We start from the raw sequence: 16,899 nt of genomic DNA, 5'->3' as shown, positions 1-16,899 counted from the left end.
TTAGCCTCTCGTTAGGTGACCACAGTTTCAGCTGCATCTTTATGCAACGAAGGCAAAGCTCAACAAAGAACCCATAAAATGAAATGATGCAGACCAACCTTTTATTGCACCCACAATATTTTGGTCTAGTCCTTTTCGGTTGTCATTGAGTCCTCTTTTCCTCTTCCCATTGGGTAAGGAGTTAGCCAAAGTCTTGTCATCAAAAAATGCACACACCAGCTTTCTAAACAGAAGGCTTCCTGAGCGAGTGTAGTTTGACAATATAGAGTCCAGCTGTGATTTAGGCATGAACACATCAAAGCCTTCAGCAAGTTGCACTTCTGGCTACCAAAAGAACATAAATATTTCATTAAAAGCAACATTTGAAGCATTTGACTTCGGGCATATGCGCAACAAAAAACCATCACTAGCTACTGCAATGTCCTTATCCTACAAACGATGTGGTTTCAGCTTTGTGCGCCAGTATTTGCAATTTATAAAACCAGTGACTGGTTCTTACAAAATAAGACGCTCTAATTCCAGCATTAAGTCTCTTCAAAAGCAACGAACAGGAGCACGCTGCAAATGCATTCTTGTCCTCAGAAACAGTCAAGAGAAGGCAGATCATCACAAACTCATGTTAACTGTGGAGCTACAGGGAACTTGAGATTTCTGGGTGAAATACCCTCATTTTTTTTTTTGAAATGAAGGAACTAAGGTCCAAAGAGATCATAACAAAATGACTTAAAAATAATCTGAATGTACTCAGTGCATTACACTTGATAGATTACTTTCTCCTACATGAAATAATTTCACTTCATTTGCCTAAGCACACGAATACGGGGCTACCCAGAGGCCCATGGCTCTTTTCACTCTGCCTGTGATTTTCAGCTGGGGGACTGCATTTTTTTTCCTCCAGTGAAAACTTATGGAAACTAACCCATAAAATAAGTAGAAAGGATGAGTAGGTGCCCCAGGCAGTTTAATTCTACCTTTCGCCCCTATTTCGGGGAGGAGAATCTGAAGCCATGTCCCAGAGCACCCGAAAACCAACGCACTGGTCACCCTGCTTCCCCATCAGGGATTTTCTGCCTGGGATGCTGGAGCAGAAGACCTGGAAGGTACCGTTCAACTTGGACTCTACGTAGTAGAATATGAGCTCAGATGGTAATAATAGACTGTTAGCACTCTGTGGACACTTAGCTTGTCTTTTCCTCCAGCAACCCAGTGAACACTTGCATTTCCAAGCCTTTGCGAACTCCTTCCTTCCTGTGGAGGTGGCCATGCACTCTGTCACTGCTCTTAATGTGACATACTCGTATGGCTGCATTTATTATACTGTACAATTATTTATTAGATTGTGGCCCTTCCTGATGCCCGCAACTCAGACTTTGTATCTCTCAGGCTTGGCACATAGTAAGTACTCAATAAATTCTTGGATAGATAGAAGTTCATTAGTCATAATCTAAACTAGTAAGTCATTTACTGTTGATTATAACATAACTCTAAAATAATAACTTTAATATGAAGAAACGTAGTCGGTAAACTTTCATTAGGAAAAAAGAAGAAAATCTCACTTAAGTAAGATGTACTATAAAAGTTGATTCTTGGATAATCATACTTACCACTTTGCAAACCCGGTGCTACTTTAGATTTCTAAAACCATGTTAGAAAAGAGGATCTGGGATTAGTTTTTCTCCTGGAGAATAGGAATTTTTACTTTTGTTTGTCCTAGTGCTTCTCAAAATGCCTAGCACACTGCGGTCAGAGTAAAGAGGGTGTAAATGATTCAGATGATGCAGGAAGTTTGGGCCCTGCCCTTGCCAAATGCTATTCTTGACTGGATTATCCACAAAGTCACTGCATTTCTCTGCTTCACTTTGCCTTTCAACTTTTGGTCCCTGGACGCTTGGTAAACATCGCTCTCCGAAGAGTGCTGTCAGACTGGTTGCTGAGTTTTGGGTCATGCTGCTGGTAAAGGGTGTGTAGGGGCGTTGCTGGGAGCCAGAGGCTGTGCCCTCGTCTCCTGTCCCACACCAGGTGCTCAATGCATATTTGTTGAATGATTCGATGTGGAAATAGTAGATGGAGAGAATTTTACCGTCATCATCTAAGATGAAGTTTCATTCGTAACCAGAATTTTGCTATGCATATCAATGGCTGAATTCAGACCTTATTCTAAATCTACTGATCTCAGATTTTTGCTAAGTGTTCTTATATCACTCAAAAAGCCATTAAAAAAAGTAATCTCAATTTACTTTATAGAAGCAGCTGCTTGTAGCTGTATGAGGGGCTAAGGGGGTATAGAAGCTTTTAAATGTTCAGGGGTCAAAAGGGGAAGACACCAACTGCTCTCGTTCATATATCCCTGCTGAATTCTGGTGCCATCAACCAGGTGCTTCAGACTCAGCCACCTGACCTGAGACTCCAGAACCTGCCCAGGACCCACCCTGGAGGACTTGACCCTGGTTTGAGGACTACGGACCTCATCTAGCCATCAGGCAAAAATGAGCCCCTCCTTTCTTCACAGACTCAGTCTTTTCTACCAACTATATTTCCAGCACTTTCCGTACTGCATTTATTTGGTTGGGAGTTTGTGTTTCTCGTGAGAATATGCGCTCTTTTGTACTCAGCCAAATGCCCAGTCACTGCCCAATAGGTATTTGTCAGAATAAGCAAAACACTATGTAAGAATTTGTTCAAAATTCATTCATTCAAAGATAATATTGATTTAGAGACCTTTTGGCCCAATGTAAAGGGAGTGTGTTTGAGAGTCTGCCATGCAGTGGCTCAGCGTGCCAGTCCTCTTGGGGCAGCACTTACGCTCACTCAAGGAGCAGACTGCTCGGGGAGCACTGAACTGATGGAGTCCAGACGTATTTACTGTGTGTGTAACTCCATGCGCAAGGAGTTTCAGGGCGGGCTCCCTAGATGAGATATAGACACAAATATCTATATATAAAGTACAAAGCGATAACACTGCAAGAGAGGTTCAGGGCACTAGGCAGCATTTGGCGGGTGAGGGGCGAGAGGGGTTGGGGAGGGGTCAGGACAGCATTTTATGAGGGCCTTACGGCAGGATTTAGGAGACAAGAGAGGCAGTTGGTGTTTCTAGCATTTGCTGCAACTCCTAAAACTAAATATCAGGAGGTGTCTGTGGAGCCAGGAGACTCCCTATGGGATCGTAGAGTGTCTTGATTTCTGAGACGCTCTCCTAATGCAGAAACTGTCAGTACTTCCTGGCCCACCTTCTACCGACAGACAAATACTGTTGTTTTGAAGTGTTCTTACCAGATCAAGGAACGTGAACTTGCCCAGTTATGAGCCTCTTACAAAGGAGTCGGTTTTAGGACTTGAGGCAATAGCAGCAAGAGCAAAGGTGACTCATATTTGCCCCCTTCCTGCTCCCCAGGCCCTTTTTCTCTTATGCAGATTCCTTAGCTCCTCCTAGCACAGCGCTAATGCTCTACCAGGTGCCACAAAGCAACAAACTAAATCCTTAAAAACAAAAAGAGGGTCGCTTTATTTTCTGAAACATAGAGAAAACTAATCTCAAATTTTCACAATGAAACCTTCGGATTTCCTCCATTTTGTAAATACAATCACCGTGCATTACTACCATGTAATGAGCTATAATCTGCACGTATATTTAAAAACAGGTTAAAACTCCAATTGTATCGTTGAATCTCCTCTTTTTGTTTACTAGTGCTAGTTTAAATGAGCTCTCTCTGCTTACTAAGGATGCCTGTGATAGAAACCACACTATTCCAAATGAATATCATTTTACAAACCAGACTTTCTTTGACAGCATCATTCTCTGCTCTTCAAGCAAAGACAGATCGCTAATACACTGACAGATTCTATTGTTTACTGAGGTAGTTCGATCTTTAAAGGACGACATCCAAAGTGTGGGGCGGAATTTACGACACTTAGAGTCCTCATCTTACGAGTTAAGAGTCTGAATTTGTGCTATAAATTTGGATTTTCATGAATGTCTTGCCCATTTTCGGAACTGCAGCTACTTAGCACCAGAGTATATCAAATGTTGAATTTTCCTTATGCAGTGGCATCATGTCTTACACCCAGGGAAGCTCTGGAGGCAAAAACCACGTATAGCCATAATGACCCTTAAAAATGTTCACGGACTCAGGCCTGTGGGCACTAACTCTCCTGTTCCCCTTTGCATTTCAGTCAAGGCCTTCCTTTGCTTAGTAGAAGCTGGGGTCAAGATCTAGTATGGGTGGGGAAATCCCCTAGCCAGGTAAATTAAAAGATTTCCCCCTCAGTCCCTATGAGCAAGCGTATCATTTGATTCCCTGTATAATCTAAAGAAAAACACGTAAAACAATTTTAAAGAGATCATATCAATTAATCACAGAGGGAACAAATCTGATAGAGGCTATTTTCCAGAAGGTACTATCAATGCCAAATTACAGTAAAACATGCAAATAGCTAAATGTGGTTCCTGGTTAAAAGAGTAAAAAAAAAAAAAAAAACTGCATGAATATTCATACTGGAATTAACCTCAAATTTTCAATTGCAAATTAATAAATTACACACAATAGTTGGTATACTCCACTGGCTAGCTAGTTGGCTCAAGAAAAAAACCATGCATGAAGAGGCAGGATTCTGTGGAATAAGACTAACTGATTTGGGGCTGAAAACATGTAACAGAATTTTAAAGATTGTTTAAAGACTATGAATTTAGTCTTTCTGCTCCTAATACTTTCATATACAGTGATCCTTTATTCTCATTTAGTATTTATTTTGCAGTATGTTAGATGTGTTTCTAGGAAAATGAGCTTTAGTTTATGAAAAGAAATTTTAAAAAGCCACAAAACCCCTTCACAATGGATTTTATTTTGCTCACAAACGTGCTCTTGGTTCTGTTTGGGAAGAACTGAAATCATTTCCTATAACTCAGGTCTGTTCCAGGTAGATAAAGCAGGAACCACTATTACTATTTATTAAATGCAATGCCATAATCATGGCCAGGGAGGTGGGTACTCATAAGAATATACCAGATCACAAGGCAGGCCTGCTGTAGCAGGTCTCGCTGGGAGCTGAGAATCTCAGTGTCGATGGGGCAGAGTCTCCACCTTGGATGTACTATATCAAGACTTGATTTTTTTTTTTTAAAGATTTTATTTACTTATTTGAGATAGAGAGAGAGAGAGCATGAGCAGGGGGAGCAGGAGAAGCAGACTCCCCACTGAGCAGGGAGCCCCATGTGGGGCTCGATCCCAGATCCCTGAAATCATGACAGGAGCCGAAGGCAGACGCTTAACCGACTGAGCCACCCAGGTGCCCCCATCGAGACTCGATTGTAAGGTGGATGTTCTGTAGTAAGTAAAAAATGCTTGGGCAAAAGTTCTATTACAGTCTATGTACTAGCATATATTTAAGGTTGAATTGGATAAACATGACAAGAAGTCATTAAAGGGCCAAGCCTTTATAGATTTTTTATTTGACAAAATTTTGGTAGAACTAAGCATTTAACTAGAAAATACAATACAACTCGGCCCCTTGAAATTTCTCCATGCACTTGCATAATGAGATACTCCAAAGTCATTTAGAGATGTTTTTAGCTTTTTCCTTCCTCAGGTGGTAAATTAATGGCTCTAAGCACTATGGCTTGATTTATGCTAAAGATATTTGAGCCCAAATGTTGAAGACGTAAGATTTTTAGCCACTGCCATCCAGCTTTTTCCATCCTAACTCCAGTGCACCTGCTCCTCGGAGAGCCTGTCTTTGACCCTCCTGGCAGAGGGCCAGTCCTGCTCTTCCAGGCTCCCCTGCCATCTTCTGAGTGCCACAACTAGAGCTAACGTCCTATTATACTGTTACTATTGCTCATGTGTTTTCCTCCTATGCTTTTTGCAGGGCAAGGACTATTTTGTTCATTTAGGTACACCCCGGAAAATGGTGTTGTCATTAACATTTACTCGATACTCCATATTCCAGGCTCTAGGCTAACCCAGGTGAAGGGGGTTTTTCTAACTTCACCCTCACCCTGCGAAGTGACTATTTTATTATCCCCAGTTTGCAGATGCAAAAACTAAGGCTTGGGAAGGTCAGGTAACTTGTTTAAGATTATCCAGCTAATTAGAGACGAAGTAAGGATTTGAACCCAATCAGTCTGCACTGGAACCTCCTCTCTCAAGCATATACTGCCTTAAGTTCAGCGGGTCAGCGAATAAAAAGTCGCCTGCTCCGCTGATTTGCTTTACTAGTTCCCAGTGGATGATGTATTTATTGGGCTAAGAAGGTGTTAACAAAACAGATTCTGATTTCAGAAGTTACTTATGTTGAGGGCAATACATTTTAAATTATTTATTTTTAGAAGAATGACTTAGTATAAACATTAATGAAATTATCTTCAGGTGATGGGTAGCCACAGATTTATCTTCTGATAACTTTTAAATTTGGATAATCTAGGATTACTGGAAAATATTCACAATAATTCCAATAAAGAGAAAAAAGTGTCCTACTATGAATAATTATCATACATATCATATATATATGCATATATATATGTTTTTTAAGTAGGCTCCATACCCAGCTTGGAGCCCAATGCGGGGCTCAAACTCACGACCCTGAGATCAAGACCTGAGCGGAGATCAGAGTTGGACGCTCAGCTGACTGAGCCACCCTGGTGCCCCTCACAAATATATTTTTAAAAATTGATCTGAGTGTTTTACCAAAGCCAAAAAACAAGCCAAATCCAAAAGCAACAACAATGAAACAAGCTTAAGCCACATATATCTACCCTGAAAACCACAATTTAGTATGTCCAACTAAGTAGGAAAAAACTGACTGCAAAAAATTCATGGCTCCCTTGTCTGAGTGAGGGCAGAGCATGGAGCTGTGAAAGAAAGAAGGAAACATTGTATTTAAATTTGAAATTCGGTTTTGGGTTTTGGGCTCCTGGTTTGGCTTCTGTGGAGTTTAGGCTTGAATTTTATTTAATGTGCTAATTTAAAGTGGGTCAAATAATCTTGCCCCAAAGTAGAAATATTTCTGGCCACTCTATTTTTGTAAACACTATTTATTCATGTGTATTTGTTCATTCATATGTACACTTCAGTTTATTTAACATTGAGATTTGTCCCTGTAAGGTACTTAGCTAGGACTGCTACAGTTTAAAAAAGAACCAATATTTATTGAGTGTTTAAAATGTACCAGGGAGGCGCCTGGTCGTTAAGCGTCTGCCTTCGGCTCAGGTCATGATCCCAGGGTCCTGGGATCGAGCCCCGCATCGGGCTCCCTGCTCCTTAGGAAGCCTGCTTCTCTCTCTCCCACTCCCCCTGCTTGTGTTCCCTCTCTCGCTGTGTCTCTCTCTGTCACATAAATAAATAAAATCTTTAAAAAAAAATAGATAAATAAATAGAATGCACCAGGAACTATTCTAAGTGCTTCATGTAGATTACTTCATTTAACTCTTCCGCAGGCCAGTTCTAGGAGATCAGCATTACTGTTATTCCCATTTTATGGACAGAAAACTGAGGCAAGGGGTTACCCAGCTGAGCTTCTCGCCCAGGCAGCCTGATTTCAGAGCCTGCACATTTAACCATTCACTTCTCTCCTAGAACCTTCCAAGTAAACAGAGTAAACTGCCTTAGTCCAACCTTTCGGTTCTCCTCATACAACGATCATCCTGTGACTGGTTACTGAGTGTGGCTCATGTACAGGAACGGAGCTAGAACGGACGCCCAAGTGTGTCACTCGGTGGATAAGGGCAACTGCAGACCTGGGTGTGAGAATCAGCTCTACCTTTCTGGCTGTGAACCTGAGCAGGCTACGTAAGCCATTTATGCCACAGTGTCCTCATCTACGAGGACAGTAATACACCTCAGAGAGAGAATGAAAGCAATATAAAATTATGGAGCAGAGTGTGGCACACAAATACCACTATTTTCATATAGCCCCTGCTCTGGAGAAACTGGCATTCCTTCCTGGAAGGAAGAAAATCATATAAATAATTACAGACAAGTATAGAAAGTTCTATAAAAGACAGTTATGTTGGGAGCACCTTGGGTGCTCAGTTGGTTGAGCGTCCGACCTTTGGTCTCGGCTCAGGTCATGATCTCAGGGTCGTGAGATTGAGCCCCACGTTGGGCTCTGCGCTCAGTGGGGAGTCTGCTTGAGATTCTCTCCCTCCCTCTCCCTGTGCCCTGCCCCCCACTCCCATGCAAGCACATGTGCTCTTTTAAAAAAATAAATCTTAAAAAAAAAAAAAAAAAAAAGAATTACGTTGGAGCCCGGGGGGCAGGGGTACTGAGAGAGGTAATGAGGAGAGAATGAGGAAATGAGGAGTTAAAGTGAAGAGAGGTTTCTTTTTTTTTTTTTTTAAAGATTTTTATTTATTTATTTGACAGAGATAGAGAGCACAAGTAGGCAGAGAGGCAGGCAGAGGGAGAGGGAGAAGCAGACTCTCCTCTGGGCAGGGAGCCTGACGCGGGGCTCGATCCCAGGACCCTGGGATCATGACCTGAGCCGAAGGCAGCAGCTTAACCGACTGAGCCACCCAGGCGCCCCTGAAGAGAGGTTTCTAATTAAAGCTGAGCCCTAGACCTAAAGTTTCAAAAGTTTATTTTGTATATTGTGCTTCATGCAAATGCAGACGCTTTGTCATCTGCAGACTCAATCACATTTATTGAGTACCTTTTATGTGCCAGGCACTGCAGGAGGACAGTCTCACCTGCTGTCTATCATTTAGTGTTTACAACACTCTGAGGGTCAGTGCAGTTGGTTTTGACGAGAGCGCAGTATTTTTCCACATCTGAGTAGGGGTAATCGTTGTCGCTCAGATGACGGGTGGTCTCCCTGCAAGGCCCTGCATGGCCCCTAGACAAATCTGTATTCGGGTGACCCTAAAAGTCACGGTGCAAAACAAGGACTTAATACACTGTGAATTAGAAGAAATTAATGTGAATTTTTACACCTGACGAAGCATAGGTTTTACATGTCTTTTTCTTGTTGCTTCTAGCTCTAATCTTTCTCTCGCCCTCCAAACATCTAAGGACCATTTTGTGATCCTAAACTTACTTGTGTTTCCCATCTGGAACTGAAGGCCTGCTTCTGCCCTTGCTTCCCCCCCCGCAGTTAACAGAGTGCCTAACCTGGTTTTCCAAGAGAGAAATGTGGGGGGGTTGCTTTCGACTGAGCCACCAAGTCCTCTGTGTGGGCACTTCCTAAATGGTTCCTTTCTCTTTCTGCAGGCTCACTGCTTGTGTAGACCCTCCCACACCCGACCGACTGTAACTGTCTTCCTCCTGGTCTCTTTGTCTCTACTTTCTTCTCTCCATCTCTCTACCATCCACAAGGCAATGCCACTTGCCACTCTGTTAAGACACAAGTATGATCATTCCTCTACTTGAAACTTGCAATGGCTCCCTAGTGTCCACAGATGAAGGTCAAGGGCATCAGCACGGCATATCTGGGCTTTCACTACCTGGCCCCATCCTACCTTTGTATCATCATCAGCTACCAATGCTGGCCAGACGGCTGTTCCAGTGGCCTTGGACCACTTGCCCAGGCCTACAGCTTTGGACCTAATCCTCCCAATGCTGGGTACTTCCCAGGGCCCATCTTCAAATACACAAGTGCAGAATTCCCATCCACTTATATGTATCCATTTATATTACGTTTTCTCAAATCCATTTTATAGAACAATTCCTACAAGATTATTATAATATTTCCTGTTTTCTCCTCTGGACTTCCACCAAATTTTAAAAGGACTGTGGCTAAGAAATAATAAAGAATAGAAGGGCACCTAAATTTGGATGCCTTTGCACTGACGGTTCCATCACCTAAGGGAGTCAATCCACACACCCCTCCTTCCCTGCCCAGGGACCTTGGAAGCGGGCTCATTAATGCCAGTGAGCACTACGTGTGGACACAACTGCCTCACTCAACGAAGGGGTTCATTGCACAGCCCTCTAGGTGCGGTTACAGTTTCTGTTGAACAGGTGAATCAAATGGCATATCAGCTGGATAAGGTAAAGATAATTATCTCTATTTTTTGCTTTTAGAAGCACGTTATTCTTCGGTCAAAGATAATCAGCACCTAACTGAGTTTTCATGGACAATTCTGAATGTGCTTTGTTACATTTAACAGCTCTTGTTAGCAAAAATAATCATGAATAAAAAGCAATTTATTTTTATTTGGCATATAAACAAAATTATAATGCTGATATCAGTCAAATTCTATTCTGTTTTATTAATGTACATAAGGCCTTTATCAGATCTTCCTCAGTTTATCTCTGAAGTATATTTGGAGTTTAAAAATAAAGAAAGGAGAAAGTTCAGTTATTAGCACTAGAGCGACCCATTTAGGAGATGATTTACACAATTCAAATGATTGCTCCTGATACATTAATGTCTATCAGAAAAGAACCCTTAGAAAGTTCAAAACAAATATAAAAGTATTATGAAAACTGCTTAAGATTGAATGTACTTTGTGTTGTGGAATAATTCACCTCTGTTTCCAAATATGTGATCTACCTGGGTTTTGAAACCGGGGCCTTAGTTGCAATAAGCATATGATGTAATCAAGTCAGCGGACTGGCCTGGGGTAGAACATTATCATCATTAATGATTTTTTTAAAATTAAGTTTTGAGTCGAGAAGAACTGCTTCCTAATTTTAGCATGTGTTCAAAGGTAAAAAAACCAAGAAAACCCTTTCACACTAAGGACTGGATAAAAATTCAAATGACTTTCTAGCCTAAAAGAGTCACCTCCCTTTGGTAAAGACCCAACATGGATACATGCTAGCAAACTGCCTTTCTGCAATTTGAAAGGGAACACTTTTTTTAAAAAATAGCAATTATTTTTCATTTAAAGTTTAAAAGGTAGGGCCAAACTCCAATCCCATATAGGCCTGTGGGTGTTCTCAGCAGGATTCTCATCCTATGCAAACTGATAATAATAGATCACTCACTCCTGTTTATTTTAAGAACTCCCCCAACAAGAGGGGTTTGCATCAATGTACTTAGATAAAGATATTGTAAATAGAGTACGCAGTTACAAAGATAGCATATTCTTAAAGATATCAGTTTATAGTCATATGGCTATAAAATGGCTAGTTGGATGGGTATCTTAGATGTCATCCAACATCTGGGACTGCCACAACTTTCTAACTATGATATTAAAATAGAAAAACCGTTGCAGAGCATTAACCTATCATTACACAGAGTACATGGCATGGCACTGCAACCTAATTGCAGTGTGGCTTGCATCTATAAAATCGAATTAGCACTACTGCTCTTTTTTTATTATTAGTTTGTGTTTCTAGAAAGGTGTGACCTTATCTGTAAGGTTCTGTTCATTTATGCCCATTTACAAAGGATTTAATTACGTTCTTTTAGCTCTCTATGCTGAGGACATTGAAAATGGCCACTTCAGAATTAAAACTGTTAAAGAAACTAGTGAGCAGATTATTTACTCCATCACCCTTCTTCGTGCAGGGATAAAGAATGGAGGCACGTTCAAATAAAGAAGGTAGAAGATTTTGGGAAGTGAAAATTCTAGGCAAGGAAATTATTAATGGTCTTCCTTTCCTCATTCTCACATGTCTTTTGCAAGTTCCCCTAGTGTTCCTGGGAGGAACGAGCTAAGGGGAAAGTATATTAGTGCTATAAAATTCCTGCAAGTGACGTCAGTTTCGTGTCAGTAGCCAGAGAACATGGACTTACATCGGAGGCAGGCGACTCCAGGACGATGCCGAATCCCAGCACGTGGTTCTCCCCGGCCGAGGGGGCCTCGGCCTCCTGGGAGCCAGGCTGCTCTGAGGCCCCGGCTGTCTTCTTCTCCGTTTCTAACACGCCAGGCTTCTGCCTCACAGTCAGAGGTTCAACAGTCTTTGGGGGCACTTTTTTCTTTTTATTTCTCTTGCGTGAGACAGCAGTTCGCTGGGAGCATATAAGGGAAATCGGGGGTTGTTGTCTGTTTGGGGTTCCAACTGTGAAAAATGAACAAAAATAGAGTACAGGCATCTGAGTCGAACTTGGGAGAAGTTATCACCCATCCACCTACATGTTCCACAAGCTGAGACCGAAATGGGCTTCAGTCAAGGAAGGAGACCAAAGTCAATCTCCTGTGGGACCTGTAGGACACCAAGTGTCGTCTCTGGAGTGCTTTTGAGTTCTACATGCAGAAGAGCGACCCAGAGAAAACTCTGTCCCCGATGCTGGTAAATCATCACACTTACTGCTACCACTGGGTTCTGTGGAAGAAAGCGATTTTGAGCCACAGAAGAACATCTGAGGGTCTTCTTACAAGTCGCAGGACATTTTTATATAAATGGGAACTCAGAACTTAAGTTCAGGTGTAGCTGTCCGTGCTTCCTGGTAAGCCAAACTCAGGAATATTCTAATCATCCTTTGAGGGTAAGCTGATCAGCTGCTGGCAAGCTACAGGCACCAAAATGGACTAAGACTGAGCAATGATGATCATTTTTTAAAGAATCAGTCTGGAATGACTAGCACACCCGTGGGCAAAGCCTGCTGCTCATTTATCAGGGCCAGTTACTCCTTCCTCACAAACCCATATTGTCCATGCACAAACCATCTCCGCAGCACTGCACTCAGTACTGCATTCTGACCAGGCTGTCCTCCATACCTTGGTTTTAGGTAGCTGAAAAATAGGAATGACATAGTTCTGTGCAAGTCAAGAAGACCAGCAAAATCCGGAAACAGGTGGAGTTCCAAAGATGAAAAGCACTGAACAAAGACCAAGTATCAGTACTGAATCTACACATAAGGAAATCAAGGATAGTAAGTATAGTTTTCACAGATGTACTTTGGCAAGTCATGTTTGTTAACCATTTAGAAATATTCTGATGGAAAGTGTTAGAGAAAAATATGGCATCATTATTTAAATCTTCATGTATCAATATGGCTTACTAAATATGATCATTGGATATGCCTGCTTTTTTATAGAAAGAAGCCAAATGAAAACTAAAGATCTTTAAATGCATATAAATATGGATCATTTCCTATCAGTTTGCAAATAAAGGATATTTATACTTTGAACTTGGTATTTGCATCTCTAGACTGGCAAGAAATTTACAAGTATTAGAAATGAACTACTTGGGGCGCCTGGCTGGCTCAGCTGGAGGAGCATGTGACTCTTGATCTTGGGGTTGTAAATTCGAGCCCCACGTTGGGTACAGAGATTACTTAAAAAAAAAAAAAAAGAAAACAACTCCTTGCACTGCATAGGAGCACTGAAAAGGTTTTTAACCACCTGTGCAGTATTAGTCCAATTTATTGGTGCTTGACCTTGGCTGCACGTTAGAATCACCCGGGAGCTTTTAAAAAAAAAAGTCCGTGCCTCAGCCTTACCCCAGACTAACTGAATTGGAATTTGTAGGGGTGGCGCCCAGGCACTGAGATCTTTTTCAAAGCTCCTCAAGTGATTCCAGTGTACAAGCCTGAGTGGAGAATTTTTCTTCTTCTCTGGATTTTCACACAAGGCCAGGTCTCCACGCCCAAAGTCAAACAGACAAGGGAAGCAGTTTTCAATGGTCTAGGACTCACGCCTCTCCAAGCTTCGCTATTCTAAAGTAAAAGTGAAAATGCTTTGGGTTTAAAGAACACAGGGACTATCTTTTTCTCCTCCATTGGCAAGTCTAGACACAGCAGTCCTCTCTTGCTTCCAGATCTTATGGCTTCATCGTATTCCTTGTCTTCTTCCTCAAGTAAAGGTGAAACTTTCTAAATATAATTTAAATCTACATGTTACAGGCAATAAGCCTTAAATCAATCTACCCACACAACACAGATTCTTAAGTTTAAGGAAATTAAAGAAGAGTAATTTTTTTGGTTTATCCTTTCTGCTCTCCTACAAACTCTGGAATCATTTACCGCCCTAATCTGCAAAGGTTCAGAAAAGAAAACACGGTGACAAAGTGGCATTTACTTAATAGATTCCAAAAGGGCTTCAGTCAAGGATTTAAATGGTTGCAATTTGTAGTTTGCCATTTCGGTAGTAAGGAGCTTAAGTAACAAAATAAATCATTAGAATTTCATATGCATATTTTCTTAAGTGCTAACAAATTCTTCCTCCAGGAAAAGAATCTGTACATCATGAAGGAGACTTTCTTTCTGTGCTCCTCATTTAAGAGATGTTAACTTTTGCCAGGTCAATAAGAACATGGGTTGTTGTGGTGGAACAAGATGAGTGAACGCTTACTGGCCTCACCAAAATGCTTATTGTTTCCTTGGGCTAAAACCAAATTCAGCACATACAATTAGATGTTGCTTTTCAGAGGGCCTTTTGTTCACCTTCCTTTCCTGCGCTCTTGGGTGACGGTGTGTTTACGTATTAAGCTTTTTATATCAAAACCACATCACTGTATATTACAATTTTGCTAGAATTCACTAAATGGCACCAAGTACGATTTCTGAACGATGACCTTCCTGAATCTCTTTACAGTGCAGGAATGGGAATGCCGGCCACATATGACTATGCTATCTCCTGCTCAAGGAGCAGTCTTCCCTCACCGGAGGAGGCCTTAATGAAATGATTTATTATTTTCTGGATCTGTGACCAAAAAGTTGCATTTTTGAGTTGAGATTAGACACCACACTCGCTGTGGTGGTGACCTAGACTTCTATGAACCCGCTCCTGGTCTTCAGAACAACACTAACGAAATAGTTTCTGCCTGTATCATGCTTTAGAGAGTTCATTTACATTTACTAACTCATTCTATTTTGAAAACCATCCTGTGAGTTAGATATTAATGCTCCAGCTCCAGATGAGAAATCTGAGCACAGAGAAGTCACACAGCCTCATGAGGACAACAGGGACACTGACCCCAACCTGCAGACTCACGGCTCTTCCATCCTTCCACTTGACTAACACGGGTGAGAACAAAAGAGGCGTCATGTAACTAAGGAAGACAGGACATGAGGTGTCTTCGGGCTTCTATATGCTGAATATTAGGGAGACAAGCCGCAAGCAAGGCCTAAGAGGCAGCACCTGATGTGCTTACGCTCTTGAAAGTCTTCGCCAGGACAGCCCACGCTCCCGAGAGGGCCCTGCAGACCTGTACGACAATGCGCGGCTTCCCTGCCGTCACGCTGCGCCCCACAAGGGGCAGGGATGGGCGTAGGGGTTGTTGACATGCATGCAGCCCCCAAACAGAGCACCTCAGGAGGTAAGAGGAGTCAGCCACACTTCTGTGGCTTGCGCACACGAGTGTATGAGTAGTAGTATCAGCAATGAGAAACCTGTTAGATTTGCTAAAGGAAAAACATGTTGAAAAAGCACAGCGAGACAGCAAGGCGAGAAGAACCAAATACCAAGAGCACAATAAATGACCCAAATGAAGAGGTCAAAGGCATTAAAAGTCAGGGGCCTGGTGTCAGTACCTGCTTGAATTTGCATTAATTTCCGCATGGTCCTGAGTTCTTGGAGGATGGCTTGCAACGTTGACTGGCAGTTGCAAGTACAGCAGTTGGATCCAACGGACGAATTCACGGCGGGAAGTTCTCCTAAGCATCAAAGAAAAGAATGGCACACTCCAAATGTCAACAACAAAATTATAAAGGGGGTGGGGGGGAAAGGAAGGTATCCTGACAGCATTTTGAAGCACGTGCGGTTATTATGAAACAGTGCCTAAGGAAAATGTACCCGATATCTGTTACCACCTGAATGTTGGGGGCCGACTTGATCTAATTATCCAGGCTTCTGCGCCATAAGGTGCATGCGTCTCGCGGGATGCTGGAGCCCGCACGGACGTGTGCCCACGCTCGCGGTCACAGCAGGCCTCCCTAGTGTCACACCAGTGCATCTCAGGTGACAGCACCATAAAACTTCACTAGAAACATACACTCTTGCAGAAAAACACGAACTCTGAGAAGAACGGCCTTCTAGAAAAACCCGGTAGCTGCACGTTCTAAAACCTCACGTTAAAAATCAAATGTGTCTAGGGGCGTCTGGGTGGTTCAGTCGGTTAAGCGTCTGCCTTCGGCTCAGGTCATGATCCCAGGGTCCTGGGATCGAGTCCCGCATCGGGCTCCCTGCTCTGCGGGAAGCCTGCTTCTCCCTCTCCCACTCCCCCTGCTTGTGTTCCCTCTCTCGCTGTGTCTCTCTCTGTCAAATAAATAAACAAAATCTTTAAAAAAAAAAAAATCAAATGTGTCTAACTATTAAAAAAATAGTTTTTCTAGTATTTCCCCAAATTAAGAACTGTCAAGACATTAAAACTTTTAGAACACTGTGGGAGTGGGACGTCTGGGGCGGGGAAGAGCCGGGGGGGCAGAGTGTACGTGGGAGGCTATATTCGGTGCTGGCTTTTCTCCACCTTAGTGAAGGAGACCCTCACACCTCTTTTCCCCCTCCCCATGTCTTACGTTTCCCTCGCTTTAGCCTCCTTATCTCTGTTTCAATTTAGTATCTTTTCCTTAGTAAAACCATCCTATTAAACATAGGTTGTCCCCGTGTCCTTGGGATACAGTGGAACATTTGGAAAATCCCTCTCCCTGCAGCGTTCCCTCTGGCGTCTGTGTCCAACCCGACCACTGGGAACTGGAATGTGCTGTCACTCAGGGTGTCCCCAGGCACAAGGGGAAAGTTTGAAGGCATGGATCCAATTGCATCTTTTGTTATACATTAAGTGTAATTTTAATTCCACAGTATGCACTGTTTGTGGATACTATAAAAAACTTCACCATGGCAAAATCACAAAATACGTATGGACAACTTAATGCTTGGAGTAGCGTAATTATTTACACTCAAAGTTGCAGCAAACTGAGATGTTACAACTTTTAAAACTGCAAATAATTTCAATGAAATTCGAAGTAGTCACAGTTGTATACGATGAATTTCTACTGAAAATAAGCAAACAATAAACACAAAAAATCTGTTTTCAAACCAATATGGGGGAATTTATGTTTGTAACTTTTAACGTT

General features: G+C 42.2%; 1 protein-coding gene across 1 annotated transcript in view; it reads right to left on the bottom strand.

The window, feature by feature from the left end:
• BEND7 (BEN domain containing 7) overlaps nucleotides 1-16,899 on the bottom strand; it is a 74,784-nt gene that overhangs the window by 30,542 nt on the left and 27,343 nt on the right. Inside the window, exons 4-6 of the mRNA XM_021696739.2 lie at nucleotides 15,358-15,480; nucleotides 11,677-11,942; nucleotides 99-324 (exon numbers count right to left, since the gene is read on the bottom strand). Coding sequence (XP_021552414.2) covers nucleotides 99-324; nucleotides 11,677-11,942; nucleotides 15,358-15,480 — 615 coding nt within the window. The remainder of the gene's footprint in view (nucleotides 1-98; nucleotides 325-11,676; nucleotides 11,943-15,357; nucleotides 15,481-16,899) is intronic.

The sequence above is a fragment of the Neomonachus schauinslandi genome, chromosome 5 (genome assembly GCF_002201575.2).
Source record: "Neomonachus schauinslandi chromosome 5, ASM220157v2, whole genome shotgun sequence".
NCBI lineage: Eukaryota > Metazoa > Chordata > Mammalia > Carnivora > Phocidae > Neomonachus > Neomonachus schauinslandi.
This window is presented reverse-complemented; position numbering and strand designations above follow the sequence as displayed.